At 37.3% G+C, this 15,157-nt stretch overlaps 1 protein-coding gene across 7 annotated transcripts in view; it reads right to left on the reverse strand.

Moving 5' to 3' along the window:
* Window positions 1-15,157, reverse strand: part of ARID4B (AT-rich interaction domain 4B) — a 138,574-nt gene that overhangs the window by 18,213 nt on the left and 105,204 nt on the right. For all 7 annotated transcript variants that reach the window (XM_027531030.1, XM_027531028.1, XM_027531032.1 and 4 more), the window contains 2 exons: window positions 4,723-4,807; window positions 2,212-2,410 (listed from right to left, as the gene is read on the reverse strand). In XM_027531030.1, the coding sequence (XP_027386831.1) occupies window positions 2,212-2,410; window positions 4,723-4,807 (284 nt within the window). The remainder of the gene's footprint in view (window positions 1-2,211; window positions 2,411-4,722; window positions 4,808-15,157) is intronic.

Genomic DNA, 15,157 nt, shown 5'->3' on the forward strand with positions numbered 1-15,157 from the left:
ATTGCACCCAGCTGTTTTATAAGAACAATTATATGAAGCATGCAGAAAACAGAGTTCTTAAAAAGTAAAAACATTATAGCTGTCAATAAGCATTACAGTACTAAACAGTAAAAGGATTAAAAGATAAAACCAAGAAAATTTCTAAGAAATTAGATGACAAGACGACAAACCAATCAATAATGTGTCTCTGAGAAAAGTAACTATATTAGAGTATACTGCAGAAGGTTCAATATTAATATAATGGTAGGGTTCAAAAGAGAGAAAAGGAGAAGAGAAGGGTAGGCGAAAGAATACGGAAATGTAGAGGAGAAAAAATCAACAAAATATTTCAAGAAAACTAGACTTTATTTTTGGGGGCTCCAAAATCACTGCAGATGGTGACTGCAGCCATGAAATTAAAAGACGCTTACTCCTTGGAAGAAAAGTATGACCAACTTAGATAGCATATTGAAAAGCAGAGACATTACTTTGCCAACAAAGGTCCGTCTGGTCAAGGCTATGGTTTTTCCAATGGTCATGTATGGATGCGAGAGTTGGACTGTGAAGAAAGCTGAGTGCCGAAGAACTGATGCTTTTGAACCGTGGTGTTGGAGAAGACTCTTGAGAGTCCCTTGGACTGCAAGGAGATCCAACCAGTCCATTCTAAAGGAGATCAGCCCCGGGTGTTTTTTGGAAGGAAGGATGCTAAAGCTGAAACTCCAGTACTTTGGCCACCTCATGCGAAGAGTTGACTCACTGGAAAAGACTCTGATGCCGGGAGGGATTGGGGGCAGGAGGAGAAGGGGACGACAGAGGATGAGATGGCTGGATGGCATCACCGACTCGATGGACGTTGAGTTTGAGTGAACTCCAGGAGTTGGTGATGGACAGGGAGGCCTGGAGTGCTGCGATTCATGGGGTCGCAAAGAGTCGGACATGACTGAGAGACTGAACTGAACTGAACTGATCCAGAACAGAAAGATACAAGTTTGTAGAATGAAGCAGCTTAGCAAGTACACATTACAATAGATGAAAATACATCCACAAAAGGGATAACCTCTGTGCAGTATGAACACATTAAAAACAAAGATTCAAGATTTCAGAGAAAGGGAAGGCAAAAAACAAGCCATAAAACAAGTCATCTACAAAGAATCAGGGACAAGAGCTCTGGATTTCACAGAAAACACTGAAGGAAAAATACAGCTGAACAATGCCAATAAAATAATTAAGGAAAAACTTCCAACCCTGCTAGACCATAAATAATGTTTTCAAATATGGACAGTCTCTAAAAATTTATCTTCCCTCTTACTCACCTGTCCTTAACATCTACTAGAGAATGGAGAATGTGCTCCACCACAGTGAGTATACCAAAGAAGATATTTTTAAAAATCAGATACCCAAAAGAAAAGAATTTTAGGCACTACTTTGAAGAGAGAGCTCTAAAAAGTTCCCATGAAGAGAACTATGCACCAGATACAGAAGGAAACCAGTCCAGACCCGTGTGGTGTTATTTCCAAAGGAACTCATATGACTTCTATCATCAACAAAATGCCTCTTGGCATGAATTAGATTCTATGTATATTAGCTTGTTCCAACCATTTGGTGATAAAATTCCAGCTCTCTGCTCAACCTCTTGTGTGCCATTACCTGGATCAGGCAATGACATCATTTTACCCAGCAGAAACATTTTGTTTTGACCTACACCTGAAAACTAGGAGTATATTTGGGCAGCCTAGAATCAGAACATACAGAGCACCTTATCAATAGCACTGAGCATAATTCTTTTGGTCATCCACTGAGTTTATGTCAGATATTCCTGAGAGCCCTGATGTTTCCTAGAAGGCCCTAATAACTTTGCCCCAATGAATTTCCTTACAGAGGTCTTTGTAGACTCACAAAGAAGCTGAATATGACCTGGAAACTCTATTCAGATGAGCCTTCATTAAAGTGGAAATACTGTCTTTTTTTACAGTTAGGTTTATGCTTGCCACAGTTTTAAAAAAAGTAAGTAATATCCTCTTTAGGAGTATACACAGGTTTAATACAGTTGTAAAAAAAATAAAATCAATGGCTGATTTCAAGTAATAACAGAGTCAACAAAGTTATGGTTCAATTAAAAAAGAGAACTTGATAATGTCACTGAATTACCTTTATAGCATTTGATTCATAAAAATTAAAACAAAGACATTTAAAACAAATACTTGCATGCAACAGGATACTTGTTATGTTTACCTTGAAGTCCATTAAGGATAGAAGTGATTTCTATGGATTTAATATGAGCTGTATCAGAGTTCTTGGCATCAGTAAGATCCAATTTGGATACCATTTCAGGAGATGAATTTGTCTGAAATGGAGGTTTTGACAAGCGCCGGAGTTTACAGTTTTTAGGAGAGTATTTTTCATCTTTGTCTTTGTCTTTGTCTAATTTATTCTAAGTTAAGGAAAAAAAGGTATCCTATGTTAGTCATAATTTATCATGAAGCATTCATTAGTAACAATGCTAAAACTCATTTTTAATTCAAAGCTATGCAATACATTACTAAAAAACATAAAAAGAATATAAAGTCCCACAAAACAGAGATGTGTTTTCAAACTTATCTAACAAATATTATAGAATGAGAAAGTTTCTAATATTTATATTTTAATAATGGAAATAAATTAGCAATCAGATAGGCAATTAAGAAAAGCAAACCTCCATACTGCTAATAATCGGTGTTACAAATTCTATAAAAATGAAATCACAATAGGCTTAAATATTCATTTTTTTAAAAAGAAACAATTTCAATCTGGTAGTTTTAAAACCTGGAAGATTCTCAATATAAAATAAGGGTTGGGAATGATAAGATTTCAGTTATCTTCAGTTGACAACTGGAAAGAAACAAATGACTTGCTATAAAGTCATTTATAGCAAGTGGGACATCCTTCCTGCATCAATAAATTAATGTTTCATGAAAAAATGAGAAAATTTCCCAAATTCTCTATTTATGAATAGATGGGCAGGGGCTAACATATTTTCTGGAAACTTCTATAGATTGCTGAGTGACTATTTTCACAGTTCTCTCATAGATGGTACAGAGCTAGTATCATTCTGGATACACAGAAGTTAATTCAGTTTAGGATAGTGGTTCTTTAAGTATGGACCATGGGCCCAGAGACCTTAGCACTTCCTGGCAATTTAAGTGAAAACTCCTCGAACCAGACTCAGAATCACTGGGGATGGGAATAAGCAATCTGAGTTTCACCAAGTTCTCCAGGTGACTGTGACACATGCTTAAGCGTGAGATTCACTTACTCAGAGCACCCGAGCTGAAGGTTCTGGATGCACTGAGAAGGCTTATGTGTACCAAAGCTTATCAATGATTAGTGCTCCTCTAATTTTCCTATTCTGGCCAGACTTTTCATCACTTTATACCAGAGATCATAATATACCATGCAGTCTGAAGGTAGAAATAGTCCACGCCAAGCAAAGTTCAAATGTGGCTTTTAATGGCTGTCTTCTAAGATGAGCTCAAGGGATGGGTATAGTATTATTAAATAATTTCTAGGGAGCTTTTCCAAAATTCACATGCCTCTTCCCTTATGACCAACAATTTTAAATGCCTGGGAGGGGCCTAGAACTAAACTGAGATGTAAATAAATATTTAGAAAAAATTCCCCAAGTAATATTCTAATATTTCTTCTCCTACCCCTACCCTATCCTCTACCAGAGAAATACGACTCCTAAAACTTGCTCTGTGCAAGGAAACAGGCTTTTTACTGCCATACACACAAAATTCTTCTAGTAGCTTAGGAGCAATAGCATGACTTCCACACTTTCCAATAATGACCAAGAGTGTCCTGAGTTGTAGCTACTGAGTTGCCAAACCAAAACTTTAAAAATATGAACCCAGTTTCATCGTGAGAAAAGAGTAATCATTTTAGGGGAAAAATTTTGTACATAGGGCCATGAAGGTATCATTTAGCCAGAAAGTAAACAGCGCCTCACTTTTAAAATGAAAATTCAATTTCAGGAGGACTATTAAATACTTCAATTATATATACCATTCAAAGTAGTAAAAAGCCATTAAGAGATAAAAGATATTCTAAAACCTAGTTAATGGTCTGCTTTCTAATAAAACATTAAAAAGATTTAATCTTACAATGAACAAGACTAATTCCATCATATATAAAACTAACATTAATCTCCATACAAGTGCATTATTAATAGACTCCCCATGCTATCTATGCAGTGTGTGCCTCTTGGGGTCTTGTGAACACATTCTAAAGCACTGTCTATAGTGACAGAAAGATGATGAGGAACAAAAGAGCTACAGCTAGGCTCTTCTGTGCCTTCAGGCACCTTCTTTTCTTCCTCTGAACGGTTTACAGCTATTACAGTAACCCCAGAGTTCCCAGCTACACACTACTTCATGACTCCCAGTTGGAGACCAGAGGTGCACGAACAGTTGAAATGGCTAAGTGAAATAAATCTTGGGTGAGTGGACTTATACAATGTTGGAACTAAAAAAGCCTCAAAGATCACTTAGTACTGTTATCAAAATGCCTTTCCATAAGCTGACAATATTAATTGTACCCAAATCTAGTATTTGATAAACTGGCTATTTCAAGAGAGTATTTCCAACTCTACTAACACACACACACACACATACACACACACACAGTCTCTCTCTCAATTCACTCTGGAGGAAAGGTTCCTTAATTAAGAGCTATAATATACGGCAAAATATATTTTGCTTTTATTACCTTTATTTTCTTGCGATGTTTTATCTTGGGCACATTTTTATCAGCAGGTCTTACTATTTTATCTGCTTTAATCCATTCGTCATACCTAAAATCAAAGGAAATTAACATTAATATACAAAACACATACTAGAAGGAACTATGCCATATTAAAGAGAAACTCATAAATAGAATCATAATACTGTAAAACCTTGGGAGCCACTAAGTTCAACTTTCTGGTTTAAGGAACAAAGTTACCGAGGCTCAGAGAAAGATGCAGTGGCCTGTCCCAGGACACACTTTCAGCTACTGGCTGAGCCAAGGCTCAGCTACGTCTCTGGATTCCTGGACCAGCACTACTTCCTCTGTTACACCAAAGAGAAACCAAAGCTGTACAATAACCATTAAGAGCACTCACATATTTCCTATACGTTTTTTGGTTTACTTTGTTCTTTTCTTAAGCAGCAAGTAGTTCATTTTTCCCTAAACATATCAGGAAGCTAAAGGGAAGCATGACTGCGAAGCTTTCAGGCTTTGGAGTTGCTTCCTATGTATACAAATGGCTGAGAGTCAACAGTTGTGATGGGTTCTCCACTTGGTGCTGCCTGTCTGCGAGAGTTCACAGGGCACAAGTTACTACTGACTGCAATATATCTATTTGTTTAAGGGGGGGGGAGTTTAATTTTGTAACAAACTCAGCTAGAAAGAAGAAACATTAAAAATAAACCTCTTTTTATGTTTCAAAGTCACATACATTTATTCTGGAAAATGGAAAACTGATTGACATTTTTAACTCGAGAACATGAAAAACTGAAAATGCACTTTTAAATTAAAATCTCCTCATTATTAGAGGCATTAAGTGAAGTAAGAAAGACCCTGAGTCAGGAAGTAAATGATTTAGGTCATTACCTTACTAGTAAATTATATTCTTGCCTAAGAGTAGGCTTGTATGCATACATGCTAAGTCCCTTCAATCGTGTCCAACTCTTTTTGACACTATGGACTGTAGCCCACCAGGCTCCTCTGGAGGCAACAATACTGGAGTGGGTTGCCTTGCCCTCCTCCAGGGGATCTTCCCAACCCAGGGATCAAACCCATGTCTCTTACATCTCCTGCACTGGCAGGCAGGTTCTGTACCACTAGTGCCACCTGGGAAGCCCCAGAAAAGGTCTAGGAAGTATCTGTAAGGACTCCCAGGCAGAGCTAGACTGCTGGTGCGAACTATGGCCTGCAGCAACGCTGACGGCTCAACCCCCACAAGGGCTAGGCTGCTGTCTGCTGGAAGCTGGGGAGGGCCACAGCGATAATTAGGATGAGGAAAGGATGGAATGAGTTCTAGAGAAGTCTTTACATAATCCCTGCTGACTAGCTATGTGGTCAGGACATTCTCAACCTCAGACTTCAGTTTATTCGGTATAAAGCAAAGATTATTCTTCTACTAAAAACACTCCTCTGGTATGTATACTGACTGGCACATTAGCACCTACCTGTATATTTACATATTCAAAATTTTCCCATTAATGCTAAAAACTGCATTATGCTTGAGAAGAAAGCAATTTAGCTCCTAACAATATTAGAGAGTGAAGGCGAAGAATAAACAGAAAATACCTCCACCCTCTGCAAAGTTAGATGTGAACTTTTAGAAGTTGCTCTTATTAGAATATAGTTATGGAAATTAATGCTATGCACTTTAAAAAAAAACACAACACAGTTTTCTTGTGAGAAAAAATAGTTCATGATGGTTATACATATCATCAACATAAGCTAAACAAAGATATAATAGTATTTTAACCTTTCTTAATCAAAGATTCTGTTTAGTTAATTTTGTAATATGAGGTATTTTGACTACCAATAAGTATACTATTAATTCGACTTGTATTTTTGACATGAATTATATGTCAAGTTAGGATAAAATTCAAATTAGGATAAAACAGTAGCTTTCAGTGTAAGAATATCACCAAGACACTATACCCTAGTATATTTTATATGGAGCACCAAACACATCAAACAAGCAAAAAATAGTCACTGTCTTCATAGTTACAATGTGCACTGTGAAAATGATTTCTTTATGACTTAGAGGTAAAGTACATTGCTTAAAATTTCTTAGGAACAAGGTAGGAGGAACCTATACATAAATAGAATAATGGTTACTCCATATGGCACAGGCTGATGCTTGCTGCCCTAAACACCACTAGAGTACAGATGCTATATGGTCAACATTCTCTCCTCTACAGATGGTATCAGGGGACTGGTTATCAGACCTTGAGTAATGAATCTGGGGGTGGAAGCAATGTTGAGTCAGGAAAAAAGCTAGAGAAAGCTTCTGGAATTAGATGAAACAAACTATACATGCTTCTAAAATATTTGCATAGTAGTCATTAAACACTATGGTCTTAACTAAACTGTAACAATCATTTTTTAAGTTACTGATCATTCTGCATGATTTTAGGAGATTCTTTAAAAAATTCTTCAGATGTGTTTCCTACTAGAGTAATTACATGGGTCTGTTTATTCAAGGCTATTGGAGAAGGAAATGGCAACCCACTACAGTGTTCTTGCCTGCAGAATCCCAGGGCCGGCAGAGCCTGGTGGGCTGCCGTCTCTGGGGTCACACAGAGTTGGACACGACTGAAGCGACTTAGCAGCAGTACTCAAGGCTATGGTTTTTCCAGTAGTCATGTATGGATGTGAGAGTTGGACTGTGAAGAAAGCTGAGTGCCGAAGAACTGATGCTTTTGAACTGTGGTGTTGGAGAAGACTCTTGCTTGGACTGCAAGGAGATCCAACCAGTCCATTCTAAAGGAGATCAGCCCTGGGTGTTCTTTGGAAGGACTGATGCTAAAGCTGAAACTCCAGTACTTTGGCCACCTCATGCGAAGAGTTGACTCATTGGAAAAGACTCTCATGCTGGGAGGGATTGGGGGCAGGAGGAGAAGGGGACGACAGAGGATGAGATGGCTGGATGGCATCACCGACTCGATGGACGTGAGTCTGAGTGAACTCTGGGAGTTGGTGATGCCACAGCGTGCTGCGATTCATGGGGTGGCAAAGAGTTGGACACGACTGAGCGACTGAACTGAACTGATATGGTTCCATAAGTATTAGCTAATATTGTATGACTCCCTTATTATTTGCCCCCTTCTATTCCATTTTCTTCATGCTTTCTGTTTGTTTAGGCATTCCTTTGTTCTAATACTATTCTTTTAGATCTTGTCTTTCCTCAGTTAGATTTTGGAGAAGGAAGTGGCAGCCCACTGCAGTACTCTTTCCTGGAGAATTCCATGGACAGAGGAGCCTGGCGGGCTACAGTCCATGGGATCGCAAAGAGTCACATGACTGTGCAACTTTCATTTTCACTTTTCAGTCAGATTTATGCTCTTTTCATAAAATGTAATAATAACAATATTGTTATTGTTGTTATAATTTATATCCTTCAGAACTAGAACATGCCTTAAAAAATCTATCAATGAATTTATTTCACAGATTAACAAACTCACACCATGGAATTGAACTGACCATTCATACTACAGGCTTGCCAAAAAGTACTATGTGAAGAGTGTGAGAAGAATGGGAAATGGGCCTGTTAAACAATGCATGAGAAAGCGTGCCGGGTCCTATTCTCATCAAGTATACAGAAGAGTGCAGACCAGCAACTAAAAAGCCTCTTTAAGAATGCAAAGTAGGAATGAACCCGTGAGGAGGGAGACCAGGTAAAAACAGTGTATGAGAATTTTGGTTAAGGTAGCTGCTTCAAATTACAAATGCCCTTACCCCACATAGAGGTTGAGAAAAGGGAAAAAGTCGCTGCGTCATATCCAACTCTTTGTGACCCCATGGACTGTACAGTCCGTGGAATTCTCTAGGCCAGAATACTGGAGCGAATAGCCATTCTCTTCTCCAGGGGATCTTCCCAACCCAGGTCTCCTGCGTTACAGGCACATTCTTTATCATCTGAGCCACCAGGGAGCCTAAGAATACTGGAGTGGGTAGCCTATCCCTTCTCCAGGGGATCTTCCTGACCCAGGAATCAAACCCGGGTCTCCTGCATTGCAGGCAGATTCTTTACCAGCTGAGCTACCAGGGAAGCCCTGAGGTTGAGACCACCAATGTAAACATTAACAGACAAACATTTCAGAATGTAATGAGGTTCTAAATATCACCTTAGTTGCCTGACTAATCTTACAAGGGAAAAAAAATGACCAGAAAATAAACTGATGTCATAACTAATCACTGTATTTTAAATATAAAGAAATGTTCTTGCCTGTTATGTAATTACTCACTAGAGTATTATTCAAGAGTTCTATTTTCTTTACAGAATACTTTCAAAGAACACAAAGGAGAGAAAAAGACATTGATGCAGGAGAAAAAAGCAAACTGATATATCCCAAAATTACTACTGACATTAAATTATGTAAGACAAAGAGCTAGGCCAGTTTCATTTTTATTTTACTAGCATTTGTTAATTTAAATAAAGGAGGTAATAATCATGGATTAAGATCTCTGATTCCCTATAAAATACCAAGAATAAAGACTTGAGTAAAATAAAGAGAATTAAGATCAGAACTACAAAAAAAGCTGTCACTGAATCTGTTTATTCTATATGAATTTAAAACTTTTTATGTAGTATATTTAATATTTATTAAAAAGAGATTGCAACATATTTACGTTAGGCATAAGTAAATAGTCCAATAAGATAGAATATGGGGAAATTAGTTCAAATTTAAATATCTTGCATAAAAAAATAACATTATGGGGAAGTGGCAAAGAGCAGAAAATTGTAGCTTAAAAAAAAAAGAGACCATAAAACATGTCTCAATTTTTCCTCAGGGCACCATACCAAGTAGGATATTCATTCATCCTTCAAAATAACCTCTTTATGAGGTGGATGAACCTAGAACCTATTATACAGAGTGAAGTAAGTCAGAAAGAGAAAGATAAATATCATATTCTAATGCATATATGTGGAATCTAGAGAAATGGTTCTGAAGAATTTATTTACAGGGCAGCAATGGAGAAACAGACATAGAGAAGAGACTTATGGACATGGGGAGAGGGGAGGAGAGGGTGAGATGTATGGACAGACTAACAGGGAAACTTACATTACCATATGTAAAACAGACAACCAATGGGAATTTGCTGTATGGCTCAGGAAACTCAAAACAGGGGCTCTGTATCAACCTAGAGGGGTGGGGTGGGGAGAAAGAGGGGTGGGGTGGGGAGAGAGACGGGAGGGAGGTTCAAAAGGGAGGGGATATATGTATACCTATGGCTGATTCATGTTGAGGTTTGACAGAAGACAATAAAATTCTATAAAGCAAATATACTTCAATTTAAAAATAAATAATAACCTCTTTAAAGAAAACAGGAATTTAAAAAACTATAATTTAAAAAAATTTTAAAAAACTAAGTCAAATATAAATTTTCTGGTTTTAAGATGCTTTCCTCCTCCTATCAAACATTCCCAAATAAATGAACATGCTTTCATCCCTCAGCCATAGTGGTCATCCTGTCCCAGTGGCTCTCCAGTACTCCTGATTCTGCTTTAAATACCACAAAGGGAATCAAGATATTAGAATGCATGTTCCGATGCAGACTCTCAACTGTGAATGAAGAACACTATTAACAGCTATTCAGGGCAATAGGTATTCCAAGAAACCACTTCATTGCTAAATACCTAGATTTTCAAAAAAAAAAAACAACAACAACAAAAACAAAAACCTAGATTTCCCCCCAAGGACAGCAGGCCCATTGCTGTCAGCTGTCATGTTTTGTGATGATGCAGCTTGAAAACTAGTAAAGAAATTGAAGCTAAGCATTTGGCCTATGAACAAAATGACTTGCAACTTTAATTCAAACATGAGAGTTTTATGAGAATGTTTGAGGAAAACCGGGTACTCTAGACTATTGATAAAAACTGCACTGCCTACATGCATGCATGCTAAGTCACTTCAGTCATGTCCGACTCACTGCAGCCCTATGGACTGCAGCCCGCCAAGTTCCTCTGTCCATGGTATCCTGCAGGCAAGAATACTGGAGTCGGTTGCCACTTCCTTCTCCAGTACTGCCTATAACTGGACTTTAAATTTAGAAATTACAAACTGAAGAGAGCAACTGGCCTGTTTATGACAAAAGGAAATACAGCTTGCAAGAGCACAAGGAAACAAAAATTACTAAATACTTTCATTAAACAACAAATATTAAAAAACCAAGAAAAACAAATACTGAAACAAACATGAACAAACACTGAGTACAAAAATGAAGACTGAACCTGTTGGCGATTAGACCGGACTTTTTCAATTCAGTTATCAATAAACTCTTTGTAATTAATGTGTGGAGCCTAGATAAGTATCTCATCTGATACTTCAAGTACTAAGGAAAATATTTTCAAAGAATATACTGACTTGGGAAAATCTGTTGGTATCATCTAACGTTCAACTAATGGAATAAACATGAAAGAACAGAGCGTGGGCAGCTCATTTAACTTCTGGCAGTTGGCTCCCTGACCTCCACAAAATGAAGCAAAGTAGAACAGATGATCCCCAAATTAAAAACTCGAACGAAACCCCAGACTAGAAGTCTGCACAAGGGCTTGTTCCCTGGACAAATATTTGTCAGGTACCTGTCCTGTGACAGGCTCTGCACTAGGCGCTGGGCAATGAATGCACCACAGCATTTTCTCAAGGAGCTTACAATTTAACAGAGAGGACAACAGTGGTCAGCCATTACATGGCAACAACACAAATCTTCTGAACCCTTCCCAAAAAAGCAGCTACATAATATTTGAAATTTTAATGTGTTGAATTAAAATACTTATACAAAGCTAAAAGGAACCATTCAGAGACCATAGCATACTTGCTCTCACCAGAGAAAAATAAAGAGTTCTAAAAAGAAAACATTTTGATTTTTGTTTGGATGTGTTGGCAAATCATCTAAGAAATCATTTAGCAACAATAAAAATGGAAAAGAGCATTCGTCAACCAGACATAAGATACCAAAACGGTTACTGTGCCCACAATAATTCAGATTTTGGCTCTGTTTAAACCCAACTAAACCACTTTCAAAGACATATTATCAGTCATGTGTTTACATATACCCACACAATAATTACATGCAGAATAATGTGCAAATAACTTCAAAAGCAAAACTGAACTGACAAAATATTTTAAAACTCATTATTTAAAATACACATACAGATTGTAAAAGATAAAAATCTAGTAACCAACCATTAATATAAGTGAAATATTAAAATCATTTGTACTTTTTCTGTAAAGGAGAGACTCATTTAGCAATTGCTGAACAATTATGTATTTTGTATCTTGCCTATCTCTACGCAAAAAAGATAACATACATCATAAAACTAACTTAGCTTTAAAAACCTCACATCTGAGATGAAAATTTAGGCCCTCTTAGCACGGAAAGGAATTTCCCCACTTAAACTGGGTAAGAAAATATGGGGGAAAATATGTAGTTATCAATTACAAACTTTATAAGCAATGTAACCAGGTTACCTACTTTATGAATTTTCTGTAATAATATTGATTTAGACATTTATTTTTAACGTGAGAAAATACCTAAAGCAAAATTTATAAAGAGACCTACTGAGTACTGTTTAATGCCTTTAGTCATGAACTTAAAACAGGGCTTCCTTGATGGTACAGTGACCAATGATCCACCTTGCAATGCAGGGACATGGGTTTGATCCCTGCTCCGGCAAGACCCCACATGCTACAGAGCAACTAAGCCTGTACACCACGACTGAGTCTGGGCTCCGGAGCCCGAGTGACGCAACTACTGAGCCCGTGAGCCCTGGGGCCTGTGCTCTGCAACAAGAGAAGCCACCACCGTGAGAAGCCTGTGCCCCGCAACTAGAGTAGACCCCGCTGACCACAGCTAGAGAGAGCCCGTGTACAACAATGAAGAGCCTGTGCAGCCGAAAAACTTTAAAAATAAACTTAAAAAGATAAAACAAAAATAAAAGCATAGTATTGAAAAAATAAAATTCTAAGCATGCTCTTAACATTTCATATTTCTACCCCAGGTAACACTGTTCAAGTCACACCAAAAAAAGCAGGAATGGTTTCATCATAATAGAGAAAAGCAGAATGATAGAAACACTAATTATCACCTCATCATATTAAAGACATAAACAGTATAAGAGAACGGCATTACAATACTATAGATCTGTTTTCCTAGAAAATCTAACTGTGTAAAATGAAACAAAGGTCTTCAGGCAGAGGTGGAATATGATGTTAACAACACATCACAGGACATTGAACCAGGACTACAAAGACCACTGTAAATGGTTAACAACTCTGGCACTCACTGTATGTTGTGATGCAGCTGCTGACTTCTAAAGAATCCCCAAAGTTTGTTTTATGAGTATTTGATAAGTTTAGGGGGTTAGTATTTTTGTGCACATTTAGACAAACATACTGATGTATCTGCCAATCTATAAAGCTATGAAATGAAACAGGTCCAAGTTTATGCTTTACAGTAAATGTACCTATCAATCTATAATAAATACTGATGGAATAGGTCCAGTTAAATAAGCACTCCGAGACAGAGAAAAGCCATTTGAGTGCAAAAATACCTGAGTTTATTCATCTTTTTCACAAAGGAAATGTTGATTTTCACTTGCGCTGAAAAGCTAACCAACTCAAAAGTCATTTTTATAAAGAGAAATTATATTTATGTTCACTTTACTCACTGCTTATAAGCTTTCATTTAAATTTCTCTACATGAAGGACTGTCTAATATAAAGCATTTTACATGGTGCAAAACAATTTTTCACATGAGCAGTAACATACAGCCCTTGACTTCCATAGTAGTTTCCCATTTTAATGCTTTGGATCATAAACGTAAGTGAACAGGCTAGGACAGAAGGGTTTATGGAGACAAGAGTTTGGAGATGGCAGTGAGGTGTGAAATGAAGAAGGGCACACGAGAAGAGGTGTGCACAAAGAGGTAAGGGGGCTTAGACACAGATATGGGCCATGTTCCCCTTCTCTCCTTAAAACAGACTGACAGATACTTACTTGGAGACCACTGTCAAATGGCCTTCATTTACAGTTCTTTAACTTAACATGGAGTGGAAGAAGTCACAGGAGTGGAAGAAAAGTCACAGGATTGGGCACGTCCAGTCTATTTAAGTCTCTAACTCTCAACCCCATTTTATCTGCAAATTAAGAGATGGGCTCTGTGTAGACCCAAAGAGGTCATTAAAAAAGTTGAATACCACATCAAAGATGAAAATTAACTCAAGATGGACCAAAATGCTAAATATTAAAGCTAAAACTATAAAACTCTCATAAGAAAATGGGGACATTTTCGTAACACTGAATTTGGCAATGTTTTCTAGGATACAAACCAAAAGCATGAGCAACACAGAAAAAAAATAAACAAATTGGACTTTATCAAAATTAAAAACTTCTGTACAGCAAATGACAATACCAAGGGTGAAAAGACAATTCTGTGGGCTCACGAGAGAAAACATATGCAAATTACATGTCTGATAAGGGATTCGTATACAGAATACATAAAGAACTCTGACAACTCTTTAAGATCAACAAAAAAACAACCAATTCAAAAATGGGCAAAAAAAATTTTTTCTTTAAATTCAACATCAAAAAAGTGACTCAAATCAGAATTCGAAAAACAGAAATACAGTGTAAATTAAAGTGTACACTGGAAGAATAAAAGAAGAGAACAATTAAAAGAGAAAACACATAAAGACAAGAAATAAGATAGAAAAGATATAATAACTGAGAAGTGGTTTTTTAATTTTGAGAAAGGCAGAAAAGAAAAATAAACAAGAAAAGTAACTGCAGCTGCAGCAGTTGGAACTCATGTAAAAAGTATCACAGAAAGTGATCAACTGGGTCAGTCACACAGGCAAGGCAAGTAAGAAGTTAAGAAATGAGGCTGAACAGTTGACGGTTCTGGAGGTGCAGGGTGGCATGAGCCTTACTGGGTTGGGTTTACACAAAAACAATAGAAAAAGTGGGTAACAAGTGTAAATAACTCAAATCATTTTTGCCGGATGGAAATGGAGCAAAGAAACACCACAGTAGAAAACGCAGGGGTAAGTTCAAAGAAGTGTTCTTTGAGATGAAAGAAGTAACTGCAGGTCTATATACAGATGGGAATGGTTTAGAACAGAACAAGAAACTGAAAATATACAGAAAAAAGAGGAGAATTTCTGGGCCCATAACTCGGATTTTGGCAGAAGGTATGGCAGTTAGAAGATGAGTTTTAGATAGTAGTATGCTTGTTCACCTAAAGTGAAAGATGAGAAGGCATAAAATATGGCAGCATATATAGGTAAGAAGGTCATGTAGTGGAATTCTGCAGAAATTTTCTTCTTTCAATTTTCCAATGAGGTCACCAGCTCAAAGTGGGGATGGAGAGAGTTGCTGGGGTTTTGAGGAGGGAAGAAATAACATTAAAAAAGAAAGATTTC

This window comes from Bos indicus x Bos taurus, chromosome 28 (genome assembly GCF_003369695.1).
Source record: "Bos indicus x Bos taurus breed Angus x Brahman F1 hybrid chromosome 28, Bos_hybrid_MaternalHap_v2.0, whole genome shotgun sequence".
Classification (NCBI taxonomy): Eukaryota; Metazoa; Chordata; class Mammalia; order Artiodactyla; family Bovidae; genus Bos; species Bos indicus x Bos taurus.